The 22697-nt window shown below is 45.8% G+C and overlaps 1 protein-coding gene across 1 annotated transcript; it reads right to left on the bottom strand.

The window, feature by feature from the left end:
- Window positions 1-403: 403 nt before the first annotated feature.
- On the bottom strand, window positions 404-20990 carry LGI2 (leucine rich repeat LGI family member 2; the record flags this gene model as incomplete). Its single annotated transcript, XM_082315242.1, has 8 exons — window positions 404-4373; window positions 6977-7141; window positions 12455-12624; window positions 13723-13794; window positions 14365-14436; window positions 17697-17768; window positions 20672-20743; window positions 20815-20990. The coding sequence occupies 8 exons, from the start codon at window positions 20988-20990 to the stop codon at window positions 3556-3558; spliced, it is 1617 nt and encodes a 538-aa protein (XP_082171368.1). The 3' UTR covers window positions 404-3555.
- Between the last annotated feature and the right edge of the window lie 1707 nt (window positions 20991-22697).

Raw genomic sequence — 22697 nt, 5'->3', positions numbered from 1 at the left:
TAATATGAACCGAAAATCGTAGTAACAGCTGCATTACATTCTTGCTAACACTAGATGGGGTGTAAGGAAAGAGTGAAGGGGAAAGCCAGGGAACAGCAAAACCTTGGAGGTCCGAGCTACCTCAGGCAGAGAAACTGAATTTAACTAAGCTGAGCACGGCTTGCTCCACGTTTTCAAAAGCCAAACCCGGTCATGGATGGACAAGCACCCGTTTGCCCACCTTGTCTATCCCTCTGGCAGTGTGGACCTTCACAGCGTGGATATTTTAACACGCACGACGTACCACTATTAGTCTCATTAACTACATTTTATTCATATATTGAAAGAGTACATACATGTGTCATAGCATAGATTGCATCAGCTCCTCTTTACTAAAAAAAGCCCAATGTATATACAGCCTTAAAATGCTCCCACTGTAGCTAGCACGTTGTATTAAATCTACGCTTATATAAACTACTGTTCTTTACGTAGTTGTATGTATTTTAGAATACATTAAAAATTACCAGGTGGCATGTTCTGTTATCCTTTCTCACTGTCCTGATGGTCTAACAGTTGCAATAAATCATGAATATGCATAGTTTATTTACTATTCAAAACAATTTCTATTACAGAATATAGGCCATTGAGACAAAACCGTTGTTGCATTTGGAAAGGTAGAAAGTATTTTCAGTGCTTCGTGATGTCTGTTGTTATGGCTGCATCCTGCAGCTTTTCCTTGGGAGCAGGAAGAGCATGAGTGCTCTTTTTGAGACCCTGCCTTTGTTTAATCCTTCGAAATGTACCGTAACCCCTTTTCTTCATCGACTGGTGCTTTTTGCCCTCCCTCTTAGCTACTTTGACCTCCTGTGCACTAACTCAGCAGAACAGGCGGGCCGGCATCTGACTCCAGGCTCCTCCTGAAGCTGGGAGGGATGCTGAGCTGGGCTTTCCGACCAACCAACACAGCTACTCAGCAGAAGCAGCAGCCTGCCTGCAGAATTCATTTCCCTCACTTTCTTCTTCTGGTCCCATGTGAATGAGCTAGACTCCTGTGGATCACTTTAGCCTCTTTATTAAGCCTGTCTCTGCAGAGACCATTTTAATTTAATTCAACTTGATAGCCAAGTCTCAAAATCCCCTTGGCTCTCAAAACAGTACAATCTCCTGGTATTGGATACACAAGCCCTTTTCCTCCATCCTCCTCCTTTCCTTCAAGTAAAAAATGTCAAGATCCAATTTCCCTAAACTAGCCTTTACCTCTTTGACTGATTCCCCTTGCTGAGGGAATGGTACTAGCAGTGAGCCCTGAAAGAAAGTGCTGGCGCACTGAGAAATAGCCCTCCTTGGCAGAATATCTGACTCTATTTAAACATGCACGCTGGACAGAAAAGCAATAAAAAATTGCCTTCTCACAACACAGTTTAAAGAAACCATACCCGCTTTAAAAAGTAAACTGGGAACACGGTAAGAAATTGCATTCACTAGCAGACATACGAATCATCTCTTCGTTTTGTCAGATTTGTTAGCTTAATCCTCAGAGAGTTACTGCTAAAACCTGCTGCAGAGGCTTGGTTTGCATCTACTGGCCTGATTGAACCAACAGGACTGACACCGCATTGGGATTTGGAAGGCAGAGTGCAATACTTCAGATGGTTGGATGGGCTAAGTTGCCAATGTAATTAAAAAAAAACCAGGATGAGCATCTCTGTAGGAAAAAATTAACACGTCATTTAAAAACAAAATAAAATTAGTTATGTCTCTGACAGTAATAATTTTATCTCATAGCAGCGAGGCAAACGTTGGGGAAGGCTGTGATATCCCAGGTCACTGGCAGGTTATGACTCCTCATGGGAGTCCTTGTGCATAATCCTCTTCTGCAGCACTGTTCACATCTTGGATGTCAGAAAGCCAGTGAGAACATCTCTATTTGTGACAATAGACCATGTTTCACGTGTCCAGGGCAAAAAATGAAGCTCACTCAGCACAGAGATGGTGAGACAGCCCTGAGTATGAAGGAATAAAGGACAGTTTCCTTTGCTCGGCCTGCTTTACGCAAAGCCTCCCTATTATCCAATAATAGGGATATTATTATTGCTGCTGCAGCAGTGCAGCAGCAAGACATGATAAAACACCCTAATATGCTAAGTGATGTGAAAACTTAAAGAAACATATTGTGTAAGTGAACAATCAAGGGCTCGGATACACAACTTTGTTGGGTAAGGATGGTGGAGGGCCTTTCCAGGAAAACGGTACCTTGCTCTTATTCTGACAGAGGGTCTGTGTGCCAGGACTGCCCTACTTAGGATGGCTGAATGCCTTAGTCTGTAGCCACCCAAAACACCAATGGGGCATGGGCTGTTCACATCCTCCTGTTTAACCTTCAACGGCTTGGCAACCCAGTGAAAGCCTGGAGCCACCAAAAGGAAACCCTACTTGTTGGAGGCAGGGTTAGGTCTAGCCTGAAACAGCTCCAGCTGCCTTTGTTTCAAAAGACTCAGTGATACTGAAGTCATATCTAGATCTCAGGCAGAAGGAGGATTCCCCAAATACAGGTTGTGATAACCAAAACCTGAATTTATTCCTTGTGAGCTGTGCTGGGAGGAGAATGCTGGAAAAGAAATCATCTCATTGCATACAGGTGAGCTATAGCACGAGTACATGAATGTAGATGTGTGTTTCAGGCTAAGCTTAAGCTGTGCCTTCTAGAATGAGAGATCACAACAGATTTACTTGTTAAAACATCCCAGAATCTACTGGGATCATCAAGAAGAGTATGAATTAGGGCAAAATGGGGTGAATTTCTGGAATACCTATTCAAACAGAAAGTGGATGGAATTTGTAGTTGAGTCATTGATGGCACCAAGCAGACCTCTGTTATTGTCTATGTTAACTTGTTAAGATCTCACAGTCTAGAAGTGACATGCCCTTCTTTTCCTAGCTACCCAGTTACTGTGGGCTGAGCTATTTGTTTTGCACAATTTGTTGCTGAAATAGTGAACAATGGAAGAAAAATCGCAATACAATTTGACTTTCCTTTTAATCTTCAACAAATTAAAACAATGCCTCAGACTTACTATAAACCATAAAGACAGACTTTGAAGACAGACCTCAAGAAACCAAAATAACGTGTATTCTGGAACGTTACTGTTTGCTTTCACAATTCATCAGCAACCATGAAGAACTGGCTCTAATCTTAAAATCATTACTAACGTGTTAGTTTAAGAGTCAAGAGCATTTCTATGCTTTGTATGGCTTACTCTTCACTTTCTTTACAAGACGTTCAATTCAAGGTAGTTTTCTGGGTAAAATTTAGATCGTTCTCTTAGATGTCAACATGAATCCTAATGCACTGCACTCACCTCTGAATGACTGCAGATTACAAAGTGTCTTTGAAAAAGGATAAAACGGACATGTCATGCAGCAACCAAGTAAATGCAATCCCTGATTAATATGCAAGTTTGAAAAGTTCAGAAAATGTCATCACACTCCATACGTGCACCCTGTCTTTGGAAGGGTCTCTCTTTGTTTTGCTTGTGTATAAATGTCATTCCACATGAATTTCACTCCAGCAGCTTTTCATAAACTCAAGTCAATGATGATGTGTTCAAATATTTGAGTGTTTCCTTTAAAACTAGAGGCAAAGAAAAAATCTCTTCGATCTGTTGACACAGCTGTGAAAGACCGTGGGGCTTGCACGTAAATTTCTTTAAATAACACGAAGAGCTTCTTTTCAGCATCCCACTGGTATATCTGGGAGAAGGTATAGTCACTTCCCAAGGCTAGGTAGTAATTGTTCTTGAAGGAGAAAGGCTGCAGCGTCATGGCTCCTCGGGATGGAAGAGCCTGTATCTCCACAAACTGTTTGCTATTCCATTTCATAACCCTGGAGTCACCAATGAATCTCGTGAGCGTGATGTACAGGTTATCTTGCATCCTGAAACTCTTCACAGCCAAGACATCTTCCATGTTGGGGATTTCACTGTGTGGCACAAACTTTTTGGAAACTTTGTTCCACTGGAGTATAATGGGAACCTGGGAGCGGCTAGAGAGGATTAAATGGGATTTCCCATCTATATCGAGAAACTCAGCATCAGTGTCCCTGAACCACTCATGAAGGGACTGGTATGAGTAAAATCCTTTGTTATTCCACTTGTACACTGTTGACAAACCTGCTTTAGAGCTATCTGCTATGACAAAAAACATTTCACTGTCTATCTCAAAAAGCTCAATATCATTTGGCTTGGAAATGCGAGATACTTCAATATCCTGGAATTTGACAAACTTTGTCCAGCTTTCATCATACTTGTAAATGTGTGAGCCACCAAAGAGCTGTGCCACCACCACAAAGACTTGGTCACCAACAAGAATGGCTTTACATCCCACTATGGACTGACCTATTGCCCAAAGGAAAAAAAGAAAAAGCACATATATTAGCACAGTACAAAGCACCTTTTAAAACACAGAGATATTACCAAATCACCCTGCCCCTTTTTTTAAATCTCCACCATCTCATAATTTTGTCTTTTACTACATGCTGTCAGAGCTTCTTGCCATACTTTTTTCTCCCCAATAACTGGAAAGATGACTGCAAATATTGGAAATGTCACACCCCTCAAGGTGTGCAAGTATGATGCACCCTAAAATGCTCATTCCTTTTTAACCAGAATACTTTTTCTTTCTCTGTTTGTTCAAACAGGGGCCCCCTAATATCCAAAACAATTATTTAAGCCAAATTTTATTATTCCAAAGTAACAAGAGTTGTTATCTTATGACTCAGCAGGAATCTCAAATTCTCTTATTCTTGGAAGGTCTATCTTTCCAGTTTAACTAGAAGAATGGATAGTCTATTTTTCTTGCTCCAAGAGGGCCAGAGCCAGCTTTTTGGTACTCTAAATAGAAATATTGATGTGTCTTGTGGATATATCACCTGACAGCAGGATGAAAAAGATAAATTTAACTCTGTTTTTTCTGTTAAGTCTTCCTGAGATTATGTTAAACTAGAAATATTTAGGAATACTGGAGTTGCCAGATTAGATTAGATTGAGCTGTGGTCTGTTTTGAGAATGTCAAGTCACTATACAAGATCTGCATCAAAAAAGTAACAACCAGACTACTTACAAAAGGTTTTGTTGGAAGAAGAGAGGAATTCCTCTCTGAAGTGCACAGTTTAAGCAGAAGAGTATCTGCCAACGCTCCTCGATGCGTGCACCGTCACAGTCGCTACGGGAGACTCGCCCTGGCATTTCTGCTGGCCCCCTACCCATAGGTGTTTCACAGCCAGCCTCGGATGATCTACCACCCTTCCAGTGTTGGAGGGGTGGGATTCATATCAAGTACCATAAGATATCTGCAGCATAGACACAAATGCTTGAGCTGATCATCCAGGCTCTTTTTGGTCTAACTTAGTCAAAAAGCACTCTAGAAAAGATTTCACCTTGCCTGTAGATATCTCCTTCTGCAGAGCATAGCAACACCTATTCTCTGCATGTTGACTCTAAAGGCAATCATGACAACTAGTTCAGGTCAATAAGCACATGTCATAAAGGGCTAAATTTGGCCATCCACATGCCAAGCATATAGTTAGTAATGAAACTCCCCATGGAGCGCATAGCTGGCTCCTGAGCTCTACAAAACGCTCTTCAGGCTCCACAAAAGGCTCTTTACCTGCCTGTGTCCCTTGGCAAAAGTCTCTAGCTCACTTACATTTCAGAGTCCAGAGCTTAAGCTCAGGCCTTCCAGGAGCACAGGACAGTTGTTCGAGAAATGAGTCTCAGCATGCACGCTGGGTGTGGAGCTACGACACCAGTCCCCAGCAGAAATGTCTCCTAATCCTGTCACTCACAGGAAGATGAAATACATCCAGAAGACAGCTGTCTTTGCAAATGACCTAAACTCTCAACTTCATTTCCAGAGTTTTTCTAGAGTTCTCCTAGCTCTCTTTGGGCCATCGACTTCTCAATTTACATCCACTGGTACGTATTTCCCCCTAAGCTACCAAAACACAATAAAACCTGAAAGAGCAAAATTTTTCATTTCCAAAATTTCCTGACAGAGGGGTAGCATTTTGTAAATTTTCGTTAGTGGCACAGTTGATCTGAGGAGATAGGCGCTTGCTGCCTTTGTAGACTTCCCACAACACTAGATGAGGATGCAGCATACTCTTTGTTTCCCAAAATGCAAGGTAAAAAATAATCTATCACACGTAACAGGGAACAGGAGGGCAGGGTGCTCCATGGACAGATTTAGCTCCTGAGACCTCAGAACCAGTAGCTTGAAGTAGCTGGGAAATTGGGCAGCATATAACAGCTCTAAAGGCTCTGTCCCTGCTGTCATGGTGTGACTGAGCTCTGTATAGCACCATGAGTGTCAGTTAGGGACAGAATGGTTGTTAGCAATAGAAAATCACCTGGCATCCACATGGGCTTTTTGTTTGATGAATAATCTGGCCAGGATGCTTATAAATGGAAAGTAAACATGAAAGCTTTATAGCACATCTCTTTAGGTAACAACCACAGTTTAAATATTTCTATGTCATCTTCAGCTGTGAAACATGCTTTCCTGGCCAGCCTACCCTAGATGCATCCTTCAGACCTATTTCCTTCTACATGCAGTAGAGTATTTTTATATTCTATTTTGCAGGCACTTTGGCAAGAGTGAGAGCTCCTTTAGCCTATGCTTTAACTTGCAGTATGATTCAGGCAGCGAGCGTCTAAGCTGGGCCACAGTGTGACATTCACAGCAAGTGTTTGTGCCTTCAGAACAATTCACAAGATCAGACAAAAAAAGCCTAGTTTGTGTGCTACAGCGAGGTTAAATGTGCATGTATTAACAAGATGCACTACGCCATGGAGTCACTCTTGTCCAAACATTATACACTTTGATCTGCCAATTTCAACAGAGATTCAGGACAAAAACCATCAGCTGGTCTCATCTACGAATCTCATCCTTGTGAAACGCCAACAGTTCATCAACGACTGGAATCCCAGTGTTCATGTACCTGTGATATTGTCATAACTCCTGAAATTCATTTCAATGTGATCCCACTCCAGCACCATGCAGTTCTCCATGCTGGGCTGTGCAATGGCTACGAACACATCATTCTTTGAGTTGAACGTATCCACTGAAACTGACTGATAGGGCAAAATCTGGTGAACAACAAAATCTAGAAACATACATTTACAACAATTAGGATACATCCTTGCTGGAAACACAGAGTACGTGGTTGCTGATTATAACAATTAACACTGAAAAATGACTTAAATACTCTGGATTTTGTAGAACACTAGCATGGAAGTGTCAGTGCTCACGTTAGGCATGCAGCAACAGGGGAAAGCTTCTCCTGCTTTAGGCTTCATAAACTGTCCTCTGGAAATACAGTTGCCAAGGAGATCAAATAGGTAAATAGTGGCAGAAATCAGATTTTCCAGCTAGGCTGGCTGGTATCAATGAAATCAGGATATCGAGAGAGAAGTCTCTTTCCCCACAGCTGGAAGTTGCTTTCCCGTCAAGTGAAATGGCCTTGCTAGAATCACTTTCAAGCTGAGAGACGGCAACTTCCAGCTGAAGTCAAATAACTTCTTAAGTCATGCAAATTTAATCACTAGCAATTTGTGTTATGCTAAACCAGGCAGAAAGTGAAATGATAATCTGAAGTTTGCCTGGGGATAACCCCATTTCGGCTAGACCATAGACAAAATGGTGTAATCAAAAACTCAGTTAACGTAACGTTTTATGGGGCATTGTAAAGTAGTTTAGGCATAAAATACAACCAACCTGCAAATTACTATCCAGTGGAAAACTTATTCTAGATACTAAGACTGAGGAGTTGGAGCAACCTGTAAAGACTAAGAGTATAACTCCAAAATTCAAGATTTCTTCTCAAAATCTTTCCCCTCAAAATCAAAATGCCTTTGTAGATTTAACTCTAAAATTCACCCTAGCCTAAGTCAGCAGTCAGCATAGAGTCAGTCTGGGGAAAAGCAAGGAGACTTGGGTCTGAATTTGATCTTTGGCCTGACAGCTGGGCAAGGTCATTGTTATCAGAAAAAGAAACGGGTCTAGCAGAGCTGACAAAGAAAAGCCAGCACTTGGGTCTAGAGCGTGGCAGAAGGCCTGCGCTGAAGTGATGTATGGATACAGATATATAGAAAAGGAAATGCATCTTCCACTACGATGGAGTTTCTCTGCAGGACCACGCACCGCTCTGTATCAAGCTCCGTTTGCTAGATGCTTTCACCATGCACTCCTACGTTGGAAGGGCCTGAGCATCCAGGGATTTTGGTGAAATGGTAATTAAGTCCTCACTTGAATCCCTCATTTTGGTGCATTATGAAATAATTGTTTTTGAATGAAGAACTCTCTGTCTCTGCATACTTGAAAGCCTTGCCCTTGAGGAGTTACACTGCCGGAGAATAAAGACAGATGACTACCATTAAACAAACAGAGCAGATTCTACAGCTGCAAAAGAAATGACAGCCTCCATTCTTCGAGGGACTATTATAAATAGAGTTTGGGCTTGATTCATAAATGCTCGTAGGAAAACAAGAAAGTTATCTTCATTCTCACTGGGAAAATAAAAGGAGTGGAGGAAACTGACACTGAAGTATGCAGAAAGTAAAAGTATGATAAATCATGAAAGGTAGCTGAGGATGGAACAATAGCAGATACTGTCACAGAAAATAAAAATATTTTTAAAATCTTGAGAAAAAACCAAAAAAACTAATGCTGAAAAAGACACCTCTTGAAATCTGAACAGTTGTGAAACACTTTGAGGGAATCTGTGAATTAAAACAAACCAGTCTGTGTTAAAACCCACTGCTCATTCAGAAATTATTCAGTGTTAACACAGCTATTTTTACTTGTACCTGTCATTGGGCTCTTTATGTCACTCGATGAGTAAAAATGGGTAACAAAATCAGTCATAATCAGTAAAAAGCAATAAACATTTTTAGCACCAGCTGGAAATACCAGACTAATGTGGAACAGGGTTACACAGTAAAGAGATGCTGCCACAAAAGGCTTGCTAAAAATGTAGGTCTTAGGGGCTTGATTTAGTTTTACAGGCAGGTCCACATGCCTTGCTTTAATGCTAGAAAGAGCTCGTACAGTAAATACAGAGTTGGAGGGGGGTGTTTCCCAACATTTTTCTCTGTTAAGCTGGATCGGCCTGCACGGGAGAGGGAAGAGGACGCGGCCCTCGCTTCCCCCCGTGCCGCTGGCCGCACGGGCTGTCGCTGTCTCCCTCTCACCCCAGCGCACCCCGATACTTTCTCTGGCTCAAGGCACATGGTTTTGACACTGCTTTCTGCAGCTCAAGACACATGGTTTTGACACTGCTTTCTGCCGGCTGAGGGCCGGGGTGGTCCCCCCATCCTCCAGCCGCCTGCTCTGCCTCCGCTCCTTTGGCTGTTGAACGGCACGAGCCGTCACGGATCAGGGACCCAATGCTTTTGTTATTGGGCTGATTTCCCTCCCGGCAGCCTCTGCTCTGGCTGATCCCAGCACACAGGAGCGCTGATGCTGGCAGAGCAGAGAGGAGGCGCACGGGGGACGCTGGAGGACACTGAAGAGAAAGGGGAGCGATGACCTGTTTGGGCAGCAGCTCCTGAACTGCATCCTGCAACTCGGCCACCAGTCATTCCCCTCTTCTCACAGCCCTTCTTCTCCACGGTGGAGACTTCTGCTCTAGGTGAGGCAACTCAGGACCTGGGGTGCTCTCAGGGAGCGTTAGCCATCCCTTCCTGTGTCCCACCATGGTGGCACGGGTGACCTCCAGCACAGGAGTGAGTATGGAGCAGGTAACTCTTAATTTGCAAACTACCTTCCTTCCAGCCAGTGGGGAGAGAGGACCACCTCCAGAAGACAGTCCCAGCTATGTAAAGAAAGGGGAAACCAAGCTTTCAAAGCTCGGCGAGATGATCCCTGCCGGCAGGTCTGGGCAAAGCAGGTCCCAGGCACACACACAACCTGTTTCCAGTGACTGTGCGAGTGCAAGGCCCGTTTACCAGTCTCCTGAAAGTAAGTACTCGTTCCCCTGCCATGCTTACAGCCACAGCACAGCCCCCTCACACACCATTGTGGGAGAAAGACAAGAAACAAAGTGAAACAGCTTAACCTGCTTCCGTGATGCAATGGAGTCCGTGAGAATTTCTCTTCCGTGAGAAATGGAAGAGATGCTATCACAAAAAGAATTAAAAGTGCAGATCAGTGACACTGTGGATCACTTTCTCTGTGAATAAGCAATAGGAGCGTTTTGTTCTTTGGCTCTTTGTTTAATGCGGCAGCACCTCTTTACATCTCTCCTCCCGTTACCACTGTAGCAGTTCAGAGGACGCAATGAACTGATGAAGCCACCGAGATGCACGTTTTACCAAGCAAACTGCCTTGTTACCACATCCTATGTCCAGTCATGCTCGACACAGAGTACCAGAAAGCAGAAATGGTGGAGAGTCTGATCACGCCTGGCAAAGGAGGGAAATACAATACTAAAGACTAACATGAATGAAAGAGGCTTGCAGAGCACTGCCTGTCACTGAGTGGGAAAGGAGAATACACCAAGAGGATATGTTGCTTTACTTCAAAATGTGGTATAAGCCCGAGCCCGTGACTAATCAGTCCTCAAGGAATGACTATGGGCATATTTACACTCCCTTTGGATCTGGGGGAGGCAATGGCAGAGAGGGGAAAAGCAGCTGTGGGCTGCCACTGCAGACCACCAAGGCCACCGCAGGGTTATAGCTCGAGCAAGGTAACTTCCAGTTCAGTGCAGGGGACGTGATGCTGTCTCAGAGGTGACACATTCCTGAAGATTTGCATTTCTACTCTACTTATCTCTGGTTTGTCTCATACGGCTCATTTCTGCATGCAGTCTGTCCCTCTTGGACACTTTGTAAGAATGCCAGAGCTCCACGTCTTCTGCACCCTCCACCTTCACTATGCACTGGAGCTCTGGGAAGCCTGCTGCCGCCTGCCCCCAGGCCAGAGGGGTTAGGCACACAGCCTCCCCTCACGGCAGCCAGGGAATGACTGGTTTGAAAACGTCCTTTGCTATCTGAAGAGTGTATTACAGCTACAAGCCGTGCTGCGAGAGCACTCCTCTGCTGGCATTTGAACAAATATTCAGCTGGGCAATCCTTGCACCCTGTAACGCCTTAGCGCCCCAGCAAACTCTACAGCATGTGAAATTAGATTTATGCTTGGTGTAATTTCGCTTACAGCAGACAAAGGGACTAACATTAAGGGCAAACTTTGCCTGTAGTAACTTTATAGTTAGGTTTCTGGGTACAAAGAGATGACAGAGGGCAGGTAGGTCAGTACAGGTGTGAGGACCAGGTAGATAAGGCTTGTTCGCACACAGTTAGTGCTGCTCAATTGCTTAAACCAGATTGAAATGAAATAAAGCCTGCTTTTACTTTGTACTTTTGCATCTCGGTGATTTGGCAGACACAGGAACATAACTTTGGTACCGGTCTAAGCTACATTGCTCTCCTGTTTCTGACATCCTTTCATGCAGCAGATTATCGCGCATTACCTCTGCGGCTCTTCTGATGTATTTTTGAATTCTGAGTTCATTCTCTTTTCCTTTACATACTGCCCTTGGATTACCTTTCATACCTTGTCCTGAAACTTTATTTTACATTACTAGTAATCACCTTTTCTATTGTCTCTTAATGATGATGACTGCCTTGATGACAGATGAGAGCTCGAATACCTCTGATACTACTGTATAGAAAAAAGGCAGAGTGCTGACATCATATACATGAAAGATGAAAAACAATACTCGCAGCTGATATTCTCAGTTACATGATGCGACTACATTTAAAGATAGGTAACTGCGGCTGTTCGGTCATAAAATATAAGCATAACCACATGCAAGTTTCTCTTCACTTCCTTCAGCATGCTTGACGTTCCCTAAAATAAAAATCAAGATCCTAAACAAGACAGTAGTCGGAATATTATTACAGTAGTCAGAATATTATTGGACATTTTTCTCCAACTTAATGGAGTTCCGTGAAGAACTGCTGGCAGTATTGCTGCCACATTTGATGCTATTAAATTGTGGCCTATTGAATAAAGATAACAGATATAGCCACATTATTTGGACTTCTTTTCATTGCTTTCTGTGAAATACAGAGATTTTGGGAAGCTCATCTGCCATAACTATATGGCCTTATTCCAGATAATAGAAAGCGTTCTGTGATGAAAATTAAGTCACAAAGTGAGTCATAATCAAGTCTTTTGGAATATGAATAGTCAGAGCTCTTCTCCCATTATCACTTAATCCAAATAAAAACTCGCTACTTACTTTGGCTTCGAAATGTAATTTTCCCATTTTATGCTTGCTCTAGTACTCAGAAGTGCTTTGGATGTAACCCTTTCCTCCCCCCAGGTCATGCTCACAGAAGCGAAAGGGTATAGTCTAAACTTCTGATATTTAACCATTTGTAGTGTGCTTAGAAATATACATTCTGAATACCTGTAGTGGTGCATTCATAATCAAAACTTGTCACATCATTTAACTTCTTATCCTGATATTCTGCTGGACCAATACACAGGACATCAGAAACAGTGGAATTTGTCATCTTTAACCACAAAAACAACCACTTGGCTTTGCAGTCACACTCAAATTTATTTCCCCTTAAATCTCTAAAAAAACACACAGAAATAAACATATTTGAAAAGGTTGATAGCAATATGAATACTACAGAACTGTTATCACCGTGACATGCTGAATTTAAAAATATCTGAGTGGCCTTGAATTGGTTTTGAGCTGAGAACAGGAAAGTTTCTTAAGTTTTATTCGGACTCTCTTACTACGGACTCTCCTTCACTGAGTGTTGTCCTTGAAAAACAGTCTCAATCTAGGAAATAAACCCATGTATAATCTTACTAACAGAGCACTGGGATTCCCGTGTGAAGTCCCTCAGGTTTATAAGTTTCCATAGGATGAGGACTATAATCCTGCAGTGTGGCTGTCTGCTGCAAGCCTCCGTCCCACCATCTACCGCTGACACAGATAAAGCCCATTCCTTCACTAAACTACTCCAGTACCGCTGCTTGACAGAGTGGCCTTGCTGGTACCGTTTCTGTGTTACACTGAAGTACAGGTGTAAGGCTTGTATTTTCAGAGTCACTGCTGATGTGGAGTCAACTTAACCTCCCCCTACTAACGTATGTGCAATTTCAACACTGTACCTGTTCTTCGATCCCTTGGCAATTTTTGTAGCTAACAATTATACTTTGCTGTTTGGGAGAGCCAGGCCAAAAATAGGGGAAGCTGATTAACAGCTCAGTTATACAAGAAAACACTGACAGTAAGTCAGCAATATGCTACAACTGCACAAAAAAGAAAAAAAAGCATTTTTTTTAATGAATGCCTTTTGCTAAAATAATCTCAGGGAATACATGCAACAATAACAGGAAAAAATGTTCAGAGAAATTGTAGTTTTGAAATTCATTGTCTCCCTTTCCCTAAAAAACAATTTATATGAAACATCAGAAAGAAGGACAATAATGCAAGCTATGTACAGCATCACGAGAAGCAACAGTGATTTGAGAAATAGCAGTTATTTTAGAGGAGTCTAACAAGTAAACAATTTTAAAACGAGAAAAGCTAGAACAACAAAATGCACATTTCTTTTCCGTGCAGACATCAGATACAGCACCACACAAACCCAGAACATAAAACTCAGAGTAACAGAGTGACAGAAGCAGGCAGTCAATAGGAAGATTCTCATTACTTACAGTTCAATTAAAGAATCTAAATCACTGAAGACATCCCGTGGCAGAGCTTTGAGATGGTTATTGGCCAAAGAACTAGAAAAGAAAGTTAGAGCTTAGCATCATTGCCATCTCTTGTCTGGCTGACTCTTACTAAGCCTGAGCTCCCGTACAGGTTGTTAATGAACTGGTACTGTCCAGCCACTGGCATTGGTAACAGTTGCAAGGAACAGGCACATATTAATTATTCTCATTCAAGAATGGAGATTGCTTGAAGCTCATGTGAAAGCAAAATATATAAAGCTTTTTTTATTGCCCAGGTGCAAATGTAACACACAGAGCAATCACTGAGCATACTGAAAAGAAACAGGGATGTTAATGACGAGTAGGTGGTATCACGGTGGTACCGGTGCAGCATCCACAGGTCACAGCCGCACCCCAGCACGAGCCGCGAGTCTGCGCAGGCAGCCGAACGTGCCGCAGTGCTCCCTGAGCAGGCATTTCTTAAAGGCCATTTTTTAATTTGTTGAAGGCACGTTATCAACAGCGGGAGGAAGCTGACGCACGGAGGAGAAGGGAGGTTTTCTATGTGGCAGGAAAAGCAGCAGTGCCCCAGAAGAGTTTTGTTCAAGTACAAATTACTCTACCAAGTGTTAAATAACTTACAGGTGAGTCAGGTCTCGAAGGCCACGAAATGCATTTCTTGAAACGGTTTCAATTTTGTTTCCTTCAATGAATCTAGGAAAAAAAAAAAAGTATTTTAAAAGACTTTAATTAACATTATTATTGGCATCACCAGTGCTTTAAGCTATGGTCTCCAAATCAGCAGGTTCCTGGGCAGCCCCTTCAGACTGAAAGGCGGGGAAGTCTCGGTGGAGCTGCTCACGTTCCCTTTTCCCCTTTCCTCGGGCGGACCTCAAGGAACGATGCAGGTACCAGGCAGCGCAAGGGAGAGCACATGACACAAACATCCAGCAGAAGAGGAACAAAGTGAACAGAGCAAAAAACATCGTTCCTCTGTTGGTTAATCCTCTCAGGGTATGTTGTGTGAGGCAAGACCTGCGTAGGAGAGGCTTCTGAGAGGGACTTTAGAAGCTAAAGTCCTACCTTCCTCTCACAAATCACCTGCATTTTAAAACCACGGGGCAGCACAGCGGTGCCGGGGCAGCCCCGACTGCACCCAGACGCTCTGATGGGGAGCTCCCGTGGCTGCACGCACAGTGCCACCCCTGCACCCACAGAGCTGTGGCGTGGATTGCAGACACCCGAAGTCGGCATAAACGGCAAGACCGCTGCCTTCTTTTTCTTCTTGCTGCCGCAGTTCAGGTCTCTCCAGCCGGGACGCCACCTCTGCAGGGTGCCCGGCTGCACACAAGTCACGGCCTCGTGCGCTGGGGGAATAATGACAGGCACGTATCGATTCCAGGAGCGTGCTGCTCCTCCTGACTGCACATCAGCATTTAAAGAAAGAGCTGATATTTGAGCATCTTGACCCCCGAGCACTTGAGGACGCATCCCTAAATACACCATCAGCCCTGCAAAGCAATTGCAGCCAGGTGGCCATCAAGATATTGCATGGTACAGCTGTACCTGGATGAAGACAACTGCATGCTGATTTCTAAAAGGTTTTATGAGATAAAAGTGTCTCCCTTCCTCCCACGCATCCTTGTTTGCCTTCCAGGGAAACAGAGGAAAAATGCTATGAGCCAAGGGCTCTTCTCAAGAGAGACAAGATGGGGATGCAGGGGATGACAAGTGCTCTGGGTTCTGCAGTTTAGACATAGCCAAAATCCTTCACGAAGTGACCGGGACCCTGACTGCACACAAAGGGTACGGATCAGAAGGTGCTGTGTCTACATGGAAGATGTCAGAAGCGGGTCAGCCGTTACAAGGCTGCCTGGGGACAGGAATTCAATCCGCAGAGCAGAGAGACGAACTGCCGCCCGCCACCCTCACCGGCACCTGGCATCGCCGCGCAGCGCCAGCTCACCCGTCCGTGCAAATAAACACGGCTTCATGGAACACGCTGCAGCGAGATGATGGACATTTGGGCTGGGGCTCAGTACTTTTCCAGATTCCTGAGTCACCAAACCTGGCCTCGAAGGGATGCTACCCTGGGAACGCCACTCTGATCACCAGCAAAGCTCTGTCTTTATCAGACCTGTCTTATCCAGACTCTGTACACGGAGCCAGTGAGTTTAAGGGTGCACTGAATGCCACTATCAATGCTGCAAGCACAGCAGGACACAGCTGGAGATACAGATAGATAGATAGATAGATAGAGATGTATCTTCTGTGGGTGCTCCCCAGCTGCTCTTCATCCGGAGACTTTGCTTTGTACACAAAGAAACTTGTCATTCTTCTTCGTCAGCGGGGTTTTCTTATTCTCTGTAAGGTCTGATCACTGGTAACTGAGAGACATGAATTATTGAAGCTGTAATGGTGTTACCGGCTGCATGGCCAAAAACAACCCCAGAGAAAGGCCACTCGCCCGCGGTTCCCACTCGGCGGAGGTGTGATTTGCTGGGAAGAGGAAGCGCTGTGGACTTGGCAGGGAGGTGACCACAACCATTAACTGAGACCACTTGTTTAGCTGCTACCGAAGGAAATTGAAACTGCAAGGCTTTATTAGTCTTCCCTCTGCTCCCTGGTTTGCAGCTGGCAACCAGGGACAGAGATTTTCCCTTTAAGCAGCTGGGGAGGGGCAGGATTTTTTCGTTCAGACAGGGGTCTGGCTGCAGCTACCAATGCAACCGCTACAACTGCATATGCTGCTGGGACACGTTCCGTGTTAGACTCATCAGCACTTGAAAGCAAGCCATTAATGAAACAATACAAATGTTTTTCTTCCTTTTTACAAACATTCTGCAAATTACTTTTTTTCCTGTAGACACATGGAAAAGAGAATGATTAGATAACTCGCTACTGCTGAAAAATCCAGATGTAGCTGAATCGTGGACTTCAGCATATACCATTTACCATTATTCTCTATTTCTTGGTCTGCAAATTCCATTGTTGGCTGCTCCGCACCTATCAGACTATTAGTCCTGAATATACCCTGCCTTAATACCTACTCGCCTGCAAGACTTTAGTGAGAGTCAGTGTTATGAGCATTGGCCTTCCTTTAGAAAAAGACAGCAATATCTTCCACAGCTACTTTTCAGCACAGGAAGGTGGGTGGAATGATGAATTTTTTTGCAGGTCATATTCAGTTTCAAACATACCAGCTCATGTCCGGTAACAGAGAGAAATGGCAGTCCTCTGGAGTATGAAGTGAGGACAACCTGGTACCGGGGCTAATACTTTTTTTAAAAGATAAAAGGGTGACCTAAAAAAAAAAAAAAAAAAAAAAAAAAAGATCGGGAAATGAAGGTAATGCAAAAATCAACGAAGAAGTGAACTAAGTAAGGAAAAGGAAAGTTAAATAGATTTAAATAATAATATAAATCATTACAATAATTTATATTATATGAAATATATATTTATATATTTATAATTATTTAAAGATAAATGCCACGGGCATTAAATGGGATATCAGAAAAAAGGCAAAGTTGGAGAGGAAAGTTTGGGGGAAGAGAAGCAGTCTGGTAATCATGGTTGTTCTGGGCAGTCCATGGATACTCTGCACCTCCTCTTCAGGCTGCCAGCAGGCCAGGAGAGGCTTCCCCGCCTCCTTCCTGAGGTTCAAAACCCCTTGACAGGGATGGCACTGTTCTGGAAAGCCAGGACAAGCTCTCGCTCAGCAGGGCCTTTTCGGTGTGCTGTAATTGCACAGAGTCACCTTGCACTCACGGCATATTTTAAAAATCCACTGCAACCTCTGAAAAATGGTGAGCCACCATAAAGGACATTTGCACAGGAGTAGACCATAAATCTTTCATCTCCCCTGCTCCTGGGAATCACAGTAAAGACTAAGACTCCACAGCAGGAGTCTCGGCAACTTATCAAGCCATCTTGATTTATAAAGGACAGGGGAAGACATAAAATACCAAACTTACAGGTATTCTAGATGGAAGAGACCAGCAAAGGCATCATCTCGTATAACAGTGAAGGAGTTGGAGTTCAGCAAGCTGAAAATGGAGAGCACGCATTAGGAAAGCACATTAAAACCTGACACACTGGATTATGCCTGTTGTGTTTATTGCCCATGACCAAACTAATCTTACTGACTCCAGCCCGTATTGCCCCACCAATGCAGCACACATAAAATACTGTGGAATGGTCTATAAAAAAAAAAAACTAAAGGCATAATGTGATGCTAGTTAATGTCCACTACTCCCCAGGAAAAATGTTCGCTGTCCCATTCACCTTGGTTAAATGCAACCTGGCCCTCGACTCTCTGGTCCCCCGAGCAGGAAAAGCCGTGCTTAGAGGGTAGGTCTGCTGAGCGGGGACCCCAGTTGCCCACCACTCCTCCAGCCACACCGAAAATTTTCAAGAGACCATCTCAGCGCCACTCCTGAGCTCCCAGAAATGGGGGGAGCCCTTTTGTATGAACACCAGCTCTCATTTATGCTGATCTCGGTGGATCAGCACGTGCTCATTCTGCACTCCCAGGGGGATGCTCCAAGCCTGACCTGCAGATGGGCTACGGCCCGTGGCATGGGAGGACAGCACACGGTTCATGCGGCCGGTTCGTCAGCTGGAAACACAGGCATGCCCAAACCGCCAGGGACAGAGTCCTGCTGTCCTAGCACAGCAAAGCCCCGCGTCCGCAGGCAGCGAGGAAGCGCGCCAGTGCTGCCTGCTCCAGGCACTGCCTTGCCCTCCCGCGTGAACTTCAGGGACAAAACATGTTAGAGCTGCACCGGAGCGGCTGTCGCCTGAGCCAGGACAAGGCGGTCAGGGAGAAGGATGCTATGGAAAGGCTTTGCCAGCAAAGTTCCTTCTTTGCTGTATCAAAGCACAACAGCGGATGATCTCCAATGTTGATGTTCAAAGGCACAGAGAGCGATCTCCTTTTAAGAAAATAGGAAAACTTCATATTTGGTCTAAAAATCCAACGCTACTCAAAAGAAGTAATTTTTGGAAAATCTCAGAGTTTTCTGCTACGAATGAATATGTCTGCACTAATCGCTTTATTAGAGTAACTTATTAATCCTCTTTTTGTATGGTTTTAGGCATTTTACTGAAATTAATTTAGAAGACTAATGAACACGAAATGCAAACTTTCCCTGTGATCCTCGGTTATTATGCTAATACTAGACAAATGCTCCTTAAATTATCCCAAAGAAATCTGACAAAGATACAGACTGCCATCAAAAATAAATCCTTGCGTTACTATTTTACCATGGCTACTGCCACAGAAGACAGAGTCCTGAGGTACCCAAGTGCTCAATTATGCATGTATCTCTTTTGTCACTTAATCATTCTTTTTCCTCACGTTTCAAGGGAAAAGTCACAAATTACACTAACCAAGAAAATTTGTCAGGGCCCAAGGTGGCGGTGGTTGTGGTGACAAACCCCTCTCGCTCCCACGTCTGATCTACCGCATAAAGCGATGGGCAACTTCTGACCTTCTCAGCAACTGACCCCTGCCCCACCACCCCAGGCACCCCAACATCTCCTCCTGGAAATCTGCTACAGCTAAGGAAAAGGGATAACCTTCGGCTGCTCTTCCTCCCTCTTCCCAGTGCCCCTATCCAAAACAAGCCAGACTTCCCCCGTCTCTAATTTTCCACCCACGGTTTCTCTCAGCGCACCCTTGGATTCATCCCTTTCCTCCCCAGCTGGCGCAGGTCTGCTGTTTGCCCCCATTCACCGCTGGACAAAGTCCCCCTGCCCTCTGCCCAGGGCTCCGTGCTGGCCCCCAAGTCCCACAAAAACTTGGGTTTGGGACCAGTGCCACGCTAAAGAAGGTGAAAGCCTCCACCCCTTGCTTCTCCCCAGTGTTTTCCATGGGGTGCTGCTCCCCCCAGATAGCGAGACAGGCCTCTGAGAGTGAGGTGGGGGTGCCCGAGGAGAGGAGGCTGGCCATCGTGCTGCCAAATGCTTTTAGGGACTACCTCTTGCCAAGACCAGTTTTAACATCTAGCTCTGTGGCAGGCGCTTAGCCTGGGTTTCTGGCGTGCCTCGCATCTTTTTGCCAAATTTTTCTTTGCAGCGTGTCTTTGCTTTGGGGGTAACCCGGTCCTTACAGGGGGAGGTGTGGAGGGCCCGCTTGGCACTGGGCGTTACAGGCGGGCTGCACCGGGCTGGCCAGGACACAGCCAGCGCCACAGCTCCTCTGCAGACTACCAGAGAAACAAGTACCCGGGCTCCCCAGGGCGCTTGTACCGCACCCCGTATCTGTGCCGACCCTGCTCCTGCCTCCCAGGACAGCTAAATTAAAGCAAGTTTGGGAAGCTGCTGCAGCTGCGGGCACACACCTGACTGCAACGCGGGCACAACCAAGCGATTTGTCTGAGGTCAGGGAGGAGGGAGGGCTGCAGAGCGCCGGCAGCTGGACCGCTGTCCCCGGGGGCAGAGGACCATCCCGCCTGTAGGTCCATCAGGTCAGCAGGCATCCGAGGGGCTGCCCTCCGAGTCGGACGCTGAAGCAGAGTCATGCTGCAGACAACGCCAGGGCTTCATGCACAGCAGCCTTCCCCTGAGGTGTGTCCCGGCGGCCTCTGCTCGCCCCCCGTCGCACCCGCAGCATCCCAAAGCCAGCGCGAGACTCACGGGCACAGAGTGAGCGCGAGTGAGAAGCACCGGGGGGAAAACTCTGCCCTAAACTTATTAAAGCTGGAATTTTTAAAAACAGGAACTTAGGGCATCAGAAAACATTTTGTCCTCCTTCAGTAACCAAATATATGTTTTATGAAGTGGTTTATGAGTGGAAAATGCATCCTCTGTTATGAAACAGCAGCGGGGCTGCACAAGCTGGGGGTTCACCCGTCACCCCCCTTTCTGCAAGGGCACCCGCAACTCTCTTTAGGGGGAAGGGGCGAAGGGCTACCTGGCCGCTGATCTCTTCCAGTGCCATACTTACAGCAGCTGCAGGGAGGGCAGGTGGGAAAACATCCTGTCCTTGACTTCGGAGAAGGTCCCGTTTACCAGGCTCCTGGAAAGAGAGAAGTCACCCATCAGGGGCGGCCCCGCACCCCGCGCCTCCCCGGGGCACCCCGCACTCACAAGGAGCCCAGGCCGGCGGGCAGGCTGCGCGGTGCCCCCGCCGCCCCCACGCACAGCGCCGACTCCCGCCAGCAGCTGCACGGCGGAGCGCAGCGCGGGGGCTTCCTCGGCGCCGCCAGGACCAGCACGGCGGCGGCGGTGCAGAGGGCCAGTAGCCGCCGCAGCGGGGCCGCCATCCCGCAGCCGCCGCCGCTGCCCGACGGCCGCTCCCCCGCCGCCTCCCGCGCCCTGACATCAGCGCGGCGCCGCCCCGCCGCTGCGAGGGGCGGTGCGGAGCGGTGGCCACCGGCTCCCGGGCGATGCTGGCCCAGGGGGGCCACCGACGCGCTCTGCCTCCCGGCGGGGCGAAAGCCCCGCCGGGAGGCAGAGCGCGTCGGTGGCCCCCGGCTCCTCACTCCCGAGCGACAAAAAATACCAGCTAAAATGACAACTTCCCAGGGCGACCGGTGCTAGCGGTCGAGCGCTATCGCTGGGATGAGTTATTTTCCTCCTAGCTAGCCTGGATTTTGTTTGGGAAAATCTCATTCCCTATGAATCCTTGTAGTGTGAAATCATATGAACTTTCATATATATATATATATATATATATATATATATACACAGTTTACATTGTATACTGCATGGTCATGCTTACTAAAGGACCCCAAGGAAGAGGATGACAGCCCCCAGCCCCAAGAAAAAAGGGTAGCCCTCGGACTACTGAGACAGCACCAACATCCTTGCCCCTCTCACGCCTCCGGGAAACCCTCCCGTCATCTGGCATCATAGTAACTACGGCAAGACCAACTCCGGGGACGTCTAGATCAAGAAAGAAGCCGGTGGATGACGACGCCATAGAATTATAGTTGCTTCATGGAACAGTCGTATGTGTGTGTTCCCTAGCGATTGATCAAGTCATGGTGTATCTGAGTGCCTGAAAGGTGTAAGAACCATGTGTAAAACCGCATTCGGGGTCCCCCAATTTGAATGGGACACCTCAGGAGCATGAATAAAAGCATTACTCTTGTAACTCTATCCTTGGCGTCCGAGCCCCTCTCCTTGGTCGGCACGGGCCAGCTGTGAATCTGTGGTGACCATTTCCACTGCTGCAGCCCGTGTCTGCTGCCCCTCACCGTTTACTGCGCAGCTCCGGCACAGCCTCCCGTTAGGTAGTTGAAGACAGCAGCGAGGCTTCTCTTCTTCATGCTGATCAGACCCCGGTCTCGTCATCACCACCCATATATAATCCCTCTGGGAGGCAAAAATTCAGAAAGCATGAGCAACACCTGAGTGAACACGTTAATTCCTTTATCATCTGATTAGGTAGCAACAAGGCAGAGAAATGATTTGAGGTCAGCGATATTCCCAGTTTTCTTTGCTTGGTTTTATCTTTTCAGTGATTTTAATGATTCATGTAATACATCTCGTTGCAGGAGCTATTATGCGCCACATCTGCATCTTAGTTCAACAACGGCAATAATCTCAGGATGTTTATTTCATTGGCAAGCAGAAAGAAATTGTTGCGAACCGTGAGCCCTGCTGGATTTTCCTGTCATTCTCTTCTGGCTGGGTCACGGGTGCTTTATCCTGAAGTCACTGTAAACCCCCAAAAATAAATACTAGAACACCTCCAGAAATCAAAAGCTTTTGATACTGCCTCTCACAGTATCCTTTTGGACAAAATGTCCAGCACACATCTAGACAAGTCCATAATACGTTGGGTGAGCAATTGGCTGACGGGTTGGGCTCAAAGAGTTCGAGTAAATGGGGTTACATCAGGCTGGCGGCCAGTCACCAGTGGGGTTCCCCAGGGCTTGATTTTAGGGCCGGTGCTCTTTAATGTTTTTATAAATAATCTGGATGTGGGAATCGAATGTACATTAAGTAAGTTTGCCGATGATACT

This window comes from Platalea leucorodia (genome assembly GCF_965183815.1).
Source record: "Platalea leucorodia genome assembly, chromosome: 6".
Lineage (NCBI taxonomy): Eukaryota > Metazoa > Chordata > Aves > Pelecaniformes > Threskiornithidae > Platalea > Platalea leucorodia.
The sequence above is the reverse complement of the archived record's forward strand: the minus strand, read 5'-3'. Positions and strand labels throughout refer to the sequence as shown.